The sequence below is a fragment of the Symphalangus syndactylus genome, chromosome X, assembly GCF_028878055.3.
Source record: "Symphalangus syndactylus isolate Jambi chromosome X, NHGRI_mSymSyn1-v2.1_pri, whole genome shotgun sequence".
Classification (NCBI taxonomy): domain Eukaryota; kingdom Metazoa; phylum Chordata; class Mammalia; order Primates; family Hylobatidae; genus Symphalangus; species Symphalangus syndactylus.
The window spans coordinates 45722032-45738805 of record NC_072447.2 but is presented as its reverse complement, the minus strand read 5'-3'; the positions used below and the strand labels follow the sequence as shown (position 1 = coordinate 45738805).

General features: G+C 35.5%; 1 protein-coding gene across 4 annotated transcripts in view; it reads left to right on the top strand.

Moving 5' to 3' along the window:
- The window catches only part of DMD (dystrophin), a 2284432-nt gene that overhangs the window by 1747314 nt on the left and 520344 nt on the right, over positions 1-16774 (top strand). For all 4 annotated transcript variants that reach the window (XM_063634262.1, XM_063634265.1, XM_063634264.1 and 1 more), the window contains exon 55: positions 13248-13437. In XM_063634262.1, coding sequence (XP_063490332.1) covers positions 13248-13437 — 190 coding nt within the window. The remainder of the gene's footprint in view (positions 1-13247; positions 13438-16774) is intronic.

Below are 16774 nucleotides of genomic sequence, written 5' to 3'. Positions count from 1 at the left end.
TCAGTCACTGACAGCTAAATACAATGTGTTGCCCAGTAAAATAGTCCACCCCTTCACTTTCATGGATAATATAAAATTTGATGAAAGAAACAAATTCCAAAGATTAATATCTGCACATTTACAAAGCAAAATACAATTTTGGGCACAGAATTGCTCATTCTCATTTTTAAACATCTTGGTTATAACTGAATAATAGGTTTTTATAACAAAGATGATATTTTCAAATTATTATGAGGTTCAACTGAAATAATTTATGTGAAAGCAATGTTTAAACTTTAAAATTCTCTATAAATATAAATTATTATTCAATAAATTCGCATCAAGAAAATTTTAAGTTTTTTAAGAACAAGGACCTGTGGCCTTATTTTTAGAAGCCGTATACCTTATCAATAGTAGGTTTATTGATTTTAATTAAATTTATTGAATATCTATTAAATTGCCAGGAACTGTGGTGTGAAACTTTGCCCTCAAATAATTTACAGTAAGTTGCGGTTGATGAATGGTGATGATGATGATGAATATCCAGACTATAGTAAGTAGTATATTCATAAGTCAGAGGATTCTTAAAACCAGATGCACCCTCAGATTCATCCTTTCGTGTTGTACTTTTAATTGAAAAAAATAAATCCTAAATTTATGACTGTTCTTTATAAATTTTAATTGATCTTATAAAAGGCCATCAATACATTTCAAAGTATCTAGGTCTTTTAAATGCAATTTTTCACCCTGGTAATTAAAAGTACGAAAGCAAGAAACTTTAAATCTTTATTTTGATAAATTTTAATTAGCTCAAGCTATTTGTAATCCCACATCTTGTCTTGTAAATTATATCTGAGCCATTAAAATAGGTTTACAATTAGAAGGGCAATTCTTTTAGAATCTACTTAAACTAAGTCACTTTGAGAAATTAATTCATTGTTCAGTTGGTTTTATTAAAATGTATTTATTTCACTGTAAAATGTCTAGTAAAGCAATGTGTGAAGTATTTTATTTTCATGTTAGAAATTTTATGTAAAACACATCCCAAAATACATAGACATTCAGATAATCTCTGTATCATTAACCAACATTTATTAACTTATCATTTAGAGAAGACCAAAATTGTATGTACTATAACTCTATATAATTTCATAAGAATTAAAATATTTGATTAATGCCTGTAATGCCTTCTTTCTAAATCAAATCCTCAAGCTTACCTCGAGTTCAAAGTTCAGTATTTATCGTAATCCATCTCGTAGATGACAGATGAAGATGATAAGCAAAGGAATAATAATTTCTTTTGTCTTTTCACACATATATACACACATACCCCATAATCCTAACACATATAATAATGACAGAAAACAAAGGGCTTTTGAGAATAGTAACATATTAATATCCATTATATTTACTTCACAGGGAGACTGGCAAGTCTACCTCGAGAGGTAATGTCTTATAGTACAGTGGACTGGATTGTTTCAAGATTTGTCATTTATTTTGGCAACTCACCCAGCCTCCCTGAAAGTCAAGTTTCTCATCTATAAACTGTTCATGATAATTACAACCTGCCTCATTAGCCTCATCAAGCTATTTAAAATATGAAGGGAGATGATATATGTGGATCCTGTCAAAGGAGCTTGAAAACTGCAGAACATTATTTTAGTGTAAAATGCTATAACAATAAATGTTGAATATAAAATGGCTTTTTCTTAACTTTTAAGTTCAGGAGTACATGTGCAGGTTTGTTATATAGGTAAACTCATGTCGTGGGGGTTTGTTTTACCGATTATTTTGTTACCCAGGTATTAAGCGTAGTACACATTAGCTATTTTTCTTGATCCTCTCCCTCCTCCCACCCTCCCCACTCCAGTAGGCTTCCATGTCTGTTGTTCTTCTCTGTGTCCATGTGTTCTCATCATTTAACTCCCACTAATAAGTGAGAACATGCAGTATTTGGTTTTCTGTTCCTGCATTAGTTTCCTAAGGATAATGGCCTGCAGCTCCATCCATGATCTCTGAACAATCTCCACACTGGTTTTCACAATGACTGAAATAACATACACTATAACCAACAGTTTATAAGTATTCCTTTTTCTCCAGAACCTCGCCAGAACCTGTTATTTTTGACTTTTTAGTAATAGCCATTCTGACTGGTATGTGATGGTATCTCCTTGTGGTTTTGATTTGCATTTCTCCAATGATCAGTGATGTTGAGCTTTTTTGCATATGCTTGTTGGCCGCATGTATGTTTTCTTTTAAAAAGTGTCCGTTCATGTCCTTTGCTAAAAGGGCCCTTTCAAAAGTGTATTATTAACCACAAGAGAGTATTGAGAGACTAGGTAATAAAAGTCACAAGTATTTCGATATCATAATTCAGAATTTAGATCAGCGGTTATGAAATTGTTCGTATTGCCAAATTCCACTGACAGAACTCTACTATAAGTTTATTTCATCTGTTGATATGTTTTTAGCCACTTCTTTCTTTTAAGGTGAATCTGTTGTGTGTTTGCCGTTTGATATTAGAAAATTGAACCTGCCTGCTTTGCTGTCTTCTGAATATTATGTATCAACAACCAAGAAGCTACAGTTAGTTGTTCTGTTCTGTTTTTCTCTTAAGTTATTGTGGATGAGGATATATATAACTGCACAGTCTTAACAGGTTTGTAAGAGATGATCTTAGGCTCATCTTTTAAATTGGTTTTTATACTATTTTAAACAAATCCTTTTAGAAGAGAAGAAAAGTTACTTAGTCTATCAACATTAGGAAATATATCTTTAAAGAGTTTATCACTACAAGTAACCAAAACCAACTTAAAAATTCACATTATACAAATCATTGAGAATTTATTTAGAACAGAAATGTGTCCAACTATAGGTCAACACAAATTTTAAGTTTGTAATTATCTGGGAAGTAGTGTTAACTGTATTTTTTTCTAAAGATCCTTTACAGTTGTATAAATGCCCAAAAGGATATATATATATTTTTGTTATTATTGTACTTTAGGTTTTAGGGTACATGTGTACAATGTGCAGGTTTGTTACATACGTATCCATGTGCCATGTTGGTTTGCTGCACCCATTAACTCGTCATTTAGCATTAGGTATATCTACTAATGCTTTCCCTCTCCCCTCCCCCCACCCCACAACAGTCCCTGGAGTGTGATGTTCCCCTTCCTGTGTCCATAAGTTCTCATTGTTCAATTCCCACCTATGAGTGAGAACATGCGGTGTTTGGTTTTTTGTCCTTGTCCTTGAGATAGTTTACTGAGAATGGTAGTTTCCAGTTTCATCCATGTCCCTACAAAGGACATGAACTCATCATTCTTTATGGCTGCATAGTATTCCATGGTGTATATGTGCAGCCGTCCTTTAGAAAATGTGGCACATATACACCAAAAGGATATTTTGAGTCTCTGTATATTAACCAAACCAAATGTAATTTATTACTCCCAACATTATATTTCAACCTCTCCAAATAGTACCTTTTGGTATTGTATCAGCAGAAAAATATAAAATACAGATCTTAAAAAGTATTAATCTCTTTAACATTTCAAGAAAGAAAAAAATATATGTGTGTATAGAGGTGTATATTTCATCTGCTCATAACACTGTGTACATTTCTTTATCAACTAATTTTTTTCAGTGATTTATGAGTTGAAATACAAATCAAATGAAATGAGTAAGCAAAGTAAAGTAGGAAACACATTTTCTACTGCTGTCTCCTAATGCAGGTCTTTTCAGGAAAGTACTAATGGTTTTAGGGAAAGTGTATAATTACGGTTGTTTCCCTAATGATAAATTTGCAAATCTCTATTTTAAAAACACTCATAAGGTTAAAAAAATAAGAGATGAAATGTGTCTTTCAAAATTCCTTACATGATTGATAATGCCTATATTCTCTTACTATCTAAAGTCTAGGTGATATGTATATTTTAAAAAAATAAAATAAAATGTCTGTATCAGTGAAGGAAGTTTACACAGATAGCTTCAAAGCTGTGGTTTATCTCTGGAGGATTAATCTATTTCTCATGCCAGTGTGTTGCTACTGCACGTGTCATCCTGTGGTGTCTGGGGTGACGAAAGATGGGAATGAGTTTTCTGAGAACTAATCAGCAATACTTTGGGAACATTTAGGTCATGGTTTCCAATTAACTCTGGAGAGTTTGAGTAATTTACTACCAGACCTCAAGAGAGAGGGGATGAAAACCTCGTTAATTCATATGTTGGTGAACGGCAAACCAGCAAATTTGCATTAAAAATGGATTTTTATTTTAAAGCAAAGACCAGCTAGATCTTTTCTGCAATAGTTTGGGTAGGAGAATATCTTTGTATGTATGTGTTCCCTTACGTGTAGGTATTCGTATGTTTCCACGACCCTGCATATGGCAGTAACAGAAAATTAAATTTGTGCTCTAAAATGAAGACCAAGATTCAGTGACATAATCTTCCTGTGCCTTTCTTTCTTTTGGTACAATGAATATATCAGAGAGGAGTGTATTCCAATATCTGTCTTCAGAGTTACTAAAACTTCTTTTCTAGAATGCAAGACTTGGGCTATACCCCCCAGCTCTGCCACTTAACTTGTATATAACCTTGGGAACATCATTACAATTCTCTCAGAATCAATCTCTCCAGCCCTAAAATGAAACCAGCAGAAGCCTGTACTGTATATCTAAAAGGTTTTTTATTTTTATGAAAATTAGTTAGGCAAACTTTTACTGAGCATCCATCACTCTATTTTGAGATAAAGCCTTGCTGGATGATCTCCACCACTTTTGATAGAAAGAATAAAACATGTTTAAGATACATTTATCACTTGTTTGGCAAATTGAGATAGAAGTTTATGAATACAGATCGATACATGTTACATTTGAGCTACTGGTTGGTAAGGACTCCAGATGGTTTATAGCCTTAATTACATTGTAACTCTAGTTAAATGTTTACCTATATGTACCCTCTATTAAACTTGAATATGTTAAATACCAAAGTCCATGTATTATTGGATTTTCTGTCACCATCATCAGGCACAGATCCTGGTACACAATAGGTATGGAATGGATGCATGGATGAATTATTGAATTAGATGTTGGTAGGCATGTGGAAATAAGAATGAGGTTCAAAATTAAAGATAATCTGTATCGAGTTTAAAGTCATTGGCAGAGAATGAAATATCCAGCTGAGTATACAAAGAAAAAGAAGGTAGGTAGAAAAATGGAAAATATCTTATGAAGTGATGATAGAATAACTCTGAATATGTTTGAAAACATATAAAGAGTTATGTGGATGTTAGCTTTAAAAATTATCTTCCATGCTGTGCATTAGATCTGCCATTCCTCATGCTGTGGATGAAAAGCAAGCATCAGAAGTTAAATTAAAATGATGTCATATATTCCTCACTTTACAGTTTCATAACAGAGGAGAAAAGAGAAACATTCTCTCATTGCCACCACCCTTCTCCAGTCATATTTCTAGGTAGATGTTGCCCAAAAACAGATAAAACCACAGAGTTGGTTTTGCTAGGAATGGACTACTAGTCCGGGCAATGTTGACAGCTTTTGCTTAGATTCATGCTTCTCATTAGTGCACATTACTAATAGAATTGCTAGAGATTAAAAGGAATCCTTTCTACAAAGTGCTGTATATCCATAGGTGACAAAATTCTAGCTTCCCCTCACAAATACAATATAAAGTTATGTTTTAAAATCAAAATGTAATTTACTAGCAAACTAGTAGGAACTGTCATGGTTACAGGAAATGTGAATTTCAGATTAACTCTGGTTCTGTGAGTAGTGGTTGATATGGCAAGAATCATTTTGATCTTACATCCAGGTGCTACTAAGGTCTCTCTGACCTATATCCCACCAAAAAAAGGAACAAAATAATGGTCCTTTAATCTTTCTCCTAAAATATCATAGGAAATGATAGTGGTTAAATTGCAAATCAACTAGGAAGGAAAGATTCAGAGTATTTTATGTGGTTACTCTGTAACAATGCCAGGGCAGAGTGAAAGTGTTATTTAGCAGAAGACTGAGTTCTTTGAATGTTCCTAATTTATCACATTTTAAAAATAACCTGGGCAAAATAACCTTTCATGTCAGATTGAGCCTTTTTCTAAAAATACTCAATATGTTTCTGTAATTATACCTACACACTTACAATCCCACAATATAATGCACCGATAAAGTATTTTTCATCCGTATATCTAATAGTAGAATAGTGTCTATACAATAATTAAGCTCTTTAGGCTTACCCTGGAAAGCAACAAGTTTCCCTTCCTTTTACCCTTTTTATGTATTATGTTGGCCATAAGAAATTGATGATATTCAACTCAATGGAGTCTTAGAGATTTATTCAGAAATAACATGGTGTGTGTGTGTGTGTGTGTGTGTGTGTGTGTGTGTGTGGCGGGAGTAGGGTTCTAATGACAGGTCAGAACATACTTATCTGATTGCCTCATTGATAATCAGGTCTTAAAAAGAAAATGGATGTGCTGAAAACATGCCTTCTGTGATTCTTTACCTTCCTGTGCATTTGTCTCTGGATAAACACTTTCTTTGGCAGGTATAGGGTTGCACTAAGCTTTACAGCTCCAACACTCTGCCCCTTCAGTAGATTCTTGCTTGTAACTGATGATAATGCTAACCTGTGTTATCTATAGGTCTCCTTAAAGGGCAACCAAAAGTTCAGTAGCAATTCAGGCACAATTGCTGCATGTGAGAATCCTCCATCTTGTTCCCTTTGGAGACCACATATATTTCTTAGGCAAGTATATTTTTAAAATCCTTGTTCAGCGTGACAATTCAGGAGGTCAGGTTCTCCCAGAAAGCAGATTCTGAGAAAGTGATTAGCATGAAGGAATTTTATTGGAGAGTGCTCTCAGGATTAACACCTGTGAGGGGAGGCACGGAAAGGGAGCAGGATTGGGCAGAAGGAGAAGCTGGGCTACCATACAGTCACAACTACAACACAATCAACCCTCCGCCTCTCCTTCCTAGCCTTCCCCAGGAGGATCTCTGAAGTCTGAAGGTAGAATAGCCCTTCAGAATTGTCCTGAGTTGCAGCAAGGGACCCAGGATTTTATACCCCACAACTCTCCCATCAACCAATACGTGCAGCCCGTCTCGGGGACATAGTGGGTAACTTTGGGCTAGGCACCTCTCTTTAGCTGAGGCCAACTCTCAAATAGGGATAACAGCTGAGGACTCTCAGCCAGTAGCACTACCGGCAGCTGGAGTCAGAAGTATTTCAGTCCTGAAAAGGGGTCTGGGCAGCCCAGCTTAGCATCTACTATGCCAGTCGTTCTCAAATCTGGTCCCTGGCAACTGTGATTCTCAAGCTTTAGCATATATTGGAAGGCTTGTTAAAACACAGCTTGCCGGATTTTACCCACAGAGTCTCTGATTCAGTAGAGCTAGGCTGAGGCCTGGGAATTTGCATTTCTAATAACTTCTCAGACATTGCTGGTGCTGCTGGTCTGTGGACTATGAGAACACTGTTTCACGCTGCCCTTATTTACATACTGAGAACGGTACACAGTGCTCTTATGAATAGAATGGAAACCTTTTGAAATCACATTATTCCTTACTCCATCAAATTCTCAGCTATTTTGGGGCACCATAAAGCTGGAATAGCTGATTATGAAACTTTGTTATGTAAAAAAGTACTTAACCAATACAGTAGATTCTGTTTGCAAAGCATTATTACAGTTTCTAATATCTGGTCATTGTTACTTGTAAAATTCAGCCCAATTTTCTCCAGGGCCTGTAGTTTGATAACTTGGACAAAGGAATTTTAAAAAAATCTAATTCAAGAACTTTGGTTTTTTTTCTAAACATATCTTTTTTTTCTTTATAATTCTTTTTTTTTTTTCTTTTTTTTTTTTTTATTATACTTTAGGGTTTTAGGGTACATGTGCACAATGTGCAGGTTTGTTACATATGTATCCATGTGCCATGTTGATTTCCTGCACCCATTAACTCGTCATTTAGCATTAGGTGTATCTCCTAATGCTGTCCCTCCCCCCTCCCGCCACCCCACAACAGTCCCCGGAGCGTGATGTTCCCCTTCCTGTGTCCATGAGTTCTCATTGTTCAATTCCCACCTATGAGTGAGAACATGCGGTGTTTGGTTTTTTGTCCTTGAGATAGTTTACTGAGAATGATGTTTTCCAGTTTCATCCATGTCCCTACAAAGGACACGGACTCATCATTTTTTATGGCTGCATAGTATTCCATGGTGTATATGTGCCACATTTTCTTAATCCAGTCTATCGTTGTTGGACATTTGGGTTGGTTCCAACTCTTTGCTATTGTGAATAGTGCCGCAATAAACATACGTGTGCATGTGTCTTTATAGCAGCATGATTTATAGTCCTTTGGGTATATACCCAGTAATGGGATGGCTGGGTCAAATGGTATTTCTAGTTCTAGATCTCTGAGGAATCGCCACACTGACTTCCACAATGGTTGAACTAGTTTACAGTCCCACCAACAGTGTAAAAGTGTTCCTATTTCTCCACATCCTCTCCAGCACCTGTTGTTTCCTGATTTTTTAATGATGGCCATTCTAACTGGTGTGAGATGGTATCTCACTGTGGTTTTGATTTGCTTTTCTCTGATGGCCAGTGATGAGGAGCATTTCTTCATGTGTTTTTTGGCTGCATAAATGTCTTCTTTTGAGAAGTGTCTGTTCATGTCCTCTGCCCACTTTTTGATGGGGTTGTTTGTTTTTTTCTTGTAAATTTGTTTGAGTTCATTGTAGATTCTGGATATTAGCCCTTTGTCAGATGAGTAGGTTGCAAAAATTTTCTCCCATTGTGTAGGTTGCCTGTTCACTCTGATGATAGTTTCTTTTGCTGTGCAGAAGCTCTTTAGTTTAATGAGATCCCATTTGTCGATTTTGGCTTTTGTTGCCATTGCTTTTGGTGTTTTAGACATGAAGTCCTTGCCCACGCCTATGTCCTGAATGGTATTGCCTAGGTTTTCTTGTAGGATTTTAATGGTTTTAGGTCTAACATATAAGTCTTTAATCCATCTTGAATTAATTTTTGTATAAGGTGTAAGGAAGGGATCCAGTTGCAGCTTTCTACATATGGCTAGCCAGTTTTCCCAGCACCATTTATTAAATAGGGAATCCTTTCCCCATTTCTTGTTTTTGTCAGGTTTGTCAAAGATCAGATAGTTGTAGCTATGCGGCATCATTTCTGAGGGCTCTGTTCTGTTCCATTGATCTATGTCTCTGTTGTGGTACCAGTACCATGCTGTTTTGGTTACTGTAGCCTTGTAGTATAGTTTAAAGTCAGGTAGTGTGATGCCTCCAGCTTTGTTCTTTTGGCTTAGGATTGACTTGGCGATGCGGGCTCTTTTTTGGTTCCATATGAACTTTAAAGTAGTTTTTTCCAATTCTGTGAAGAAAGTCATTGGTAGCTTGATGGGGATGGCATTGAATCTATAAATTAGCTTGGGCAGTATGGCCATTTTCACGATATTGATTCTTCCAACCCATGAGCATGGAATGTTCTTCCATTTGTTTGTATCCTCTTTTATTTCATTGAGCAGTGGTTTGTAGTTCTCCTTGAAGAGGTCCTTCACATCCCTTGTAAGTTGGATTCCTAGGTATTTGATTCTCTTTGAAGCAATTGTGAATGGGAGTTCACTCATGATTTGGCTCTCTGTTTGTCTGTTATTGGTGTACAAGAATGCTTGTGATTTTTGTACATTAATTTTGTATCCTGAGACTTTGCTGAAGTTGCTAATCAGCTTAAGGAGATTTTGGGCTGAGACAATGGGGTTTTCTAGATATACAATCATGTCATCTGCAAACAGGGACAATTTGACTTCCTCTTTTCCTAATTGAATACCCTTTATTTCCTTCTCCTGCCTGATTGCTCTGGCCAGAACTTCCAGCACTATGTTGAATAGGAGCGGTGAGAGAGGGCATCCCTGTCTTGTGCCAGTTTTCAGAGGGAATGCTTCCAGTTTTTGCCCATTCAGTATGATATTGGCTGTGGGTTTGTTGTAGATAGCTCTTAATATTTTGAGATACGTCCCATCAATACCTAATTTATTGAGAGTTTTTAGCATGAAGGGTTGTTGAATTTTGTCAAAGGCCTTTTCTGCATCTATTGAGATAATCATGTGGTTTTTGTCTTTGGTTCAGTTTATATGCTGGATTACATTTATTGATTTGCATATGTTGAACCAGCCTTGCATCCCAGGGATGAAGCCCACTTGATCATGGTGGATAAGCTTTTTGATGTGCTGCTGGTGTCAGCTTGCCAGTATTTTATTGAGGATTTTTGCATCAATGTTCATCAAGGATATTGGTCTGAAATTCTCTTTTTTGGTTATGTCTCTGCCAGGTTTTGGTATCAGGACGATGCTGGCTTCGTAAAATGTGTTAGGGAGGATTCCCTCTTTTTCTTTATAATTCTTATTTTTACATTTTATTGATCATATAAGCCACTTAAACCCATATAGTTCAGGAAAATTTAAAACTATATGATACATTTAGAGCATGTTGAATGCGCAGATACGGAAATTAAGTATTCTTGACTCATTCTAGACTAGACCTGGCACAATTAAAATTTAGGAATTCAATGTACACACACACATAAATTCCGAGAGAAGTGTTGAAGCCGTAAAACCCCCACACAAGCAGGAAACAACAGTCTTACCTATTATTCAAGAGGCATGTAAAGGAGCTCATTTGAGGAGATTTTCTGCTGTTATTGCCATCGAATTTTTAACGTATTTTCCAAATTAGAAAATATTCAGCCTGATGTTGTCAATATTTCAGACCACAAGGGTATCGTTTAGGAAAATGGTTCCTTACTGTCCTGAAAGAGTTACTGTTCTTCTTCCCTAAGGGCCTAATTTACAAAGCAGCAAACTTGCTGGTAGGATTTGGCTGAAAATCGCATTGTCTCGGTAGAACTCTTTCATCTGATTTATGTGCATTGCATTTTGCAAATAACTCTTGGAAAGTTATTTACTAGTTACTTTCTCTGGAAGCAGAGGATAAGCGACATTTCTAGTTTAAGGACAGAGGAGCTAAGATGCATCAAGTGCAGCTCATCATGAAGCTGATGCTGATAAAATGCACAATATTACATTCTCTAAGTTTCACTCTGCCATGGGAGAATTTCATATTTTTAAATTTTGTTTGAAATTGGACTACATTAGAAAATATGTCAAATGTCTAACCCTGCATTTATATTCTGGGATGTGACAGCTTATTTCTGTTCCAAATTTTGCACTGGAGATGGAGTAAGTCTTAATGCAAACTGCATGAAACTGCCACTTTTATAGGTCAGACCCAGTCAATTGTCAGCAGTTACACATGGTTCAAACTGTAAGGTGCATGCCCAATTGTAGCACTGAGATTCCTGGAGTTGTTGCAATGGTTCTGAATTTTTCAACTATAGTACATAAAAAGATAAATGACTCTTTTGATATTTCTCCTTGCGTTGATAGTTTGCCTGAAAACTAGATAAGCAGGGAGCCGGCAGTCCACGTTAGCCTTTGAACTACATGAGGTTTAATTTATTTGCCCAACCAGAACCCTACACTACCTTTCAGCTGTGCAGTATTAAAGTTTATTTAGGAGTTGATAAATAGCTTAGTGCAATGCTTACTTTTTTCCAGTAGCTGCATCCTCATAAACCTATTCTACCCTCCACCAGTTAATGCAGACAGAAGATTTTTATCCAGTATGAGCACTGAAACTCCACTGTGGAAGACTGTGTGCTCAGCAAAAACCTCACCCATGATGAATAAACAGCTCTTCCGGGGGCTTTGCTGCCGCTGGCTCGGCAGGAGTTGTTTATTGCCTGGTTTGCACATCCCATGATAAAGTTGCTGCTGAAATAAATTGCAGTTTTGCATAATTATTGACAATCACATCTTAACAAGCAATGTGTATCATATTCAAGTGTTCAATTTTTTAAAATCCATTTTTAGCTTATGTTTAATCCCAGAAAGTGTTTGTGTAGTAATAGAAGGCAAATAAGACATTTAAATAGAGTACTAATTTCTTCATTGCAGACAAAGTTTACCTGAATCTTTTTCGATAGGACTGTTACTGCCTAAGGCAATTTTCCATTCTAAGCTATTATTATATAGATATTTGCTGAGGGCGTATGTGTGTGTATCCACAATACGTGCATTATATATATATATATATATATACATATGATCACAAATATGAATACATTTTTAGAGTTTTTGTCATGAAAGAGTTTGTTTCATCCTTTTAAAATATTACAGGAATGGGGAAATGGGATATGGGTAGAAGGAACTAACGTTTTTGAGTAACTGTAATGTGTAACTGTATAACATGTGGAGCACTCAACTTCACAGAAATTTTTTATTTTAATTCTCATCACAGCAATAGATATTGCAGATGAGAAACTGAGAATCAGAGAGGTAACTTGCCATATCACATAACTGGTAAGGAACACTGGGAATTGAACTCAGATCTGCCTGGTTTTTAAGACTCTACTCTTTTTCATTACACATAACATTTTTATTTTGGAAAATGTTCTCAGTTGTATGATCAAGTAATTAAATATGAAACTAACACAACAGTTATAACTAATGTCATGCAAAATGATAGTTTGCGCAAAATGATAGTTTGCACAAAATGATAGTTTCTATGAAATGTTATTTCTTCACTTGTTAAGTCTTTCTTCCTTTGCCCTCCAATGCCCTTCTTTTTGTCTTTTCCTCTAGTCTTTTCCTTTTGACTCTAGGTTTGTATTTTCTTGACTTTTCTCCTTGCATATCAAATCCTTGTTTTCTGCCTCAGAGCGGTATCAAAGACAAGCATGGTACAGGGATTTTAGGGTTTTAACTATATAGGTTAGTCTCAAATTTGGCAGTGTATTAAAAATAACCTTTCAAAATTGACCAACAAAAACTACAAAATTGAAAAAAAGATACTTTGAACTTTCAAATGTTCAAATATACATATATATATTTCACATATATATATATATGAAGCCTCCTCTGTGGAGAGGAGTTTATAGAAATCTGTAATTGCATTCTTGCATGCCTTTCCCCATATAAACACCTTTAAGTTAAATAAAAATGAAAGTAAATAGACTGCACAATATTATAGTTGTTGCTTAAAGGAAGAGCTGTAGCAACAACTCACCCCATTGTTGGTATATTACAATTTAGTTCCTCCATCTTTCTCTTTTTATGGAGTTCACTAGGTACACCATTCTGATATTTAATAATTGCATCTGAACATTTGGTCCTTTGCAGGGTGAGTGAGCGAGAGGCTGCTTTGGAAGAAACTCATAGATTACTGCAACAGTTCCCCCTGGACCTGGAAAAGTTTCTTGCCTGGCTTACAGAAGCTGAAACAACTGCCAATGTCCTACAGGATGCTACCCGTAAGGAAAGGCTCCTTGAAGACTCCAAGGGAGTAAAAGAGCTGATGAAACAATGGCAAGTAAGTCGGGCATTTCCGCTTTAGCACTCTTGTGGATCCAATTGAACAATTCTCAGCATTTGTACTTGTAACTGACAAGCCAGGGACAAAACAAAATAGTTGCTTTTATACAGCCTGATACATTTCGGCATTTGAACAAGGAGGAGGGAGGCAGAGGGAGAAGGAAACCTCATTTATAGTTCCACTTAACGCCCTCGTCTTAGAAAAAGTACATGCTCTGACCAGGAAAACATTTGCATATAAAACCAGAGCTTCGGTCAAGGAGAAACTTTGCTCAGAGAAATAACTTAGGGATTGGTTTATTAAATTTTAAAAGTTGACATTTTTGAGTGTTTATTTAATATTTTACGGGGAAAGCATCTGTATGAATTGTCTGTTTTATTTAGCGTTGCTAACTGAATCAGTTTCCCTTCATTACTTTCAAATATGTTTTGAAATGTTAATCTGGCATTTTGTAGCTTTCTTCCTAACATGATCTGTGAAAATAAGAATGAGATGGCTAAATTTGTCATAGTTAATGATCAAACAATTTTCAGACAATTGTTTTTCCTAGAAACAAAAATTATTTCCATAAAGTTCCATATACATAAACAGTGAAAACAGAATGTGGGGTAGTTTTGTTTAAATGAAGTCTTGGTGAGAATCATATTCTGTAGTACAAGGAGGCTCTTAAAGTTTGTTCTCAATACCCGATATAATTTTCCTGAACTATTATGGAGTTTTGTTATGTACAGTTGGTTTTTCTGACTTGATATAATAACTTTACTAGTCTCTCAAATACAATTTGGATATAAGTCATTATAAGAAAATGATTGATTTTTTAGAGTAACTTGATTTTTTGATATTTTTAAACTATTATGAAAAACACAATAGTATATTCTAGTTTGAAAAAATAATTCCAGAATCAAATCACAATAAGCAGAAGTTCTTCTCCTCTCTTCCTCCTATCGTTCTCCTTCTCCTGTTTTTCTTTTTTGATATGATAGTTGATCTACTTTGCTGCTCTGGTGTATATAGTAGGTAACAGTGGCAATTTATGGCTCCTGAATTTATCATTCTTGCTTCATCATCCTGCTTTGACCCCACTTTCTCCTCCAAAATGCATGTTGAGTTAGTTTGATCATTTGGAGGTAATTTGTTTGGAACAATATCAGACTTTATAGATATCTCCCATGGCTTGTGATAGAATATAAGGGCAATGCAAATGTAGAGTTTTTTGCTCACTCTTCGATGTGTGGTTAGACAATGTACTGCTGTAATATATTTGGCTTAGGCTATTTCATAAATAAAATTTTATTGTAAAATATTGTAAATGCTGATAAAGCCACTCCAGAATTTTAATAGATATGTGGGTTTCCCGGCCAGTTGCGGTGGCTCACGCCTGTAATCCCAGCACTTTGGGAGGCCGAGGTGGGTGGATCACCTGAAGTCGGGAGTTCGAGACCAGCCTGGCCAACATGGTGAAACCCCATCTCTACTAAAAATACAAAAATTAGCTGGGTATGGTGACCTGCGTGTGTAATCCTAGCTATTTGGGAGGCTGAGGTGGGAGAATCGCTTGAACCCAGGAGGCAGAGGTTGCAGTGAGCTGAGATGGCGCCACTGCACTCCAGCCTGGGTGACAGAGTGAGACTCCATCTCAAAATAAATAAATAAATAAATAAATAAATAAATAAATAAATAAAAATACATGGGTTTACATTTTACTCATCAGCTATGGTAGGTAAATAATAAGCTTTGATTAAGTCTATTTTAGTCTATTTTTAGCAGATTACTTTGAAAAATAAAGAATAACCCAATGACTAAAAAATCATTTTATGTCAGGGATTTAATAAAACATATCTTTAAATAGTGAATAATTCTAGTTGAGGGCAAAACTACATCTATTTTCTACTATACAATTTGTATTTATATCTGCTGTATTATATAATGAAAATTTATCTCTATTTCTAATCTCGAGAAACTGCAAGCTTCTGAATCATTAAAGGGAAGATTCACCATGTGTCCTAACTATATTTACTATGGAAGCATGGAAAATAAATATTTTATGTTTAGATTTCTGATCTCTCTTTCAAAAGCAGTTGGAAATTATGCTGAGCAAATGTCTTAGCTTATCCCATGTTACTTAAGAAAATGTATTTATTCATTTTTGTCCAGTGGCTTAACCAGACCAAAGTTTATTTGCTGCTCACATAGTCCAATGTCGATCAGGCTACTCTTTTCCATCTTTGAGCTAGGGCACATATTACACATGGCTTTCAGTGTACCCGAGGTAGAAAAAGAGAGAGCTTGGGAATAAGGCAGGGGCTTTTTACTGTCTCAGCCCCAGAGTGATAAACTATATTTATTCTCAAAATCCAGATAAAACTCCCATAGAGCCTCTGAAAACCTCAACATTTGCTTCTTAACTATAATAAGATTAACTAAGATTCCAAAATTATTTTAAAACAGAGACAGTTTCCCTCTTCCCTGGCAGCTAATATTGTATTTTCTATAAATCCCACTTGCCCGAGGTTTAAACTACATTTTATGGATTGAAATGACATTTATAGCAAACTCTGATTTTTAGTTAGATGGTTGGATAATGATCTTTTGATGAAAGACTTGGAGATGTCATGGTAAAGCGGTAAACTACTGAAACTATTGATTATTGTTAATGGCACATTTCAGCTGATTGAATTGAGTCAAGAAACTGGTGGTGAAGAGCAGCAAATGGAAATGCCAAGCTTGAAAATAAATAAAACAGCATACCTTAAGAGATTACATGCAATTTCAGTATTTCAGCTAAATGGAAGTGTTTGCTTTTTTTCCTCTATGAATTTTTATTTTGAACAAAAGGAATTTTCTATAATATGTATGTAGGAGCAAAGTGAAATGGCATGCTTTTTCACTTCATTTGAAGAAGCTGGTAGCATTGTATTCATAGATTCATGCTGTATAGCAATCATAGTTCTCATATATTAAAAAAAGGAACTTTGAAATGCCTAGCCAAAGCAACAGCTCTGCCAACAGATTTTGATATATCTGTCTACCCCAAAAGTAGTGATGATTTACTTCATACAAATGCTAGTGAATGAAGAGAGAGGGTGAAAACCTTCACAAAATGTGTTTTTCTCTAAGACTGTCAATCCGTTTTTCTATATATGGAGACTCCAGCTCTTGCTAGACTACCTATCACTTTCGTCTATCAGCCACTTCATAAGATATTTATTCTCTCAGCAATAATCATAATTCATAGATTCTTTAAACATACACGTAATATAAAGCATATACATTCTGAATGGAATTAACATGATTAATTCTTCTCCGAAAGACATTAGAATTTCCTCCCGTATTA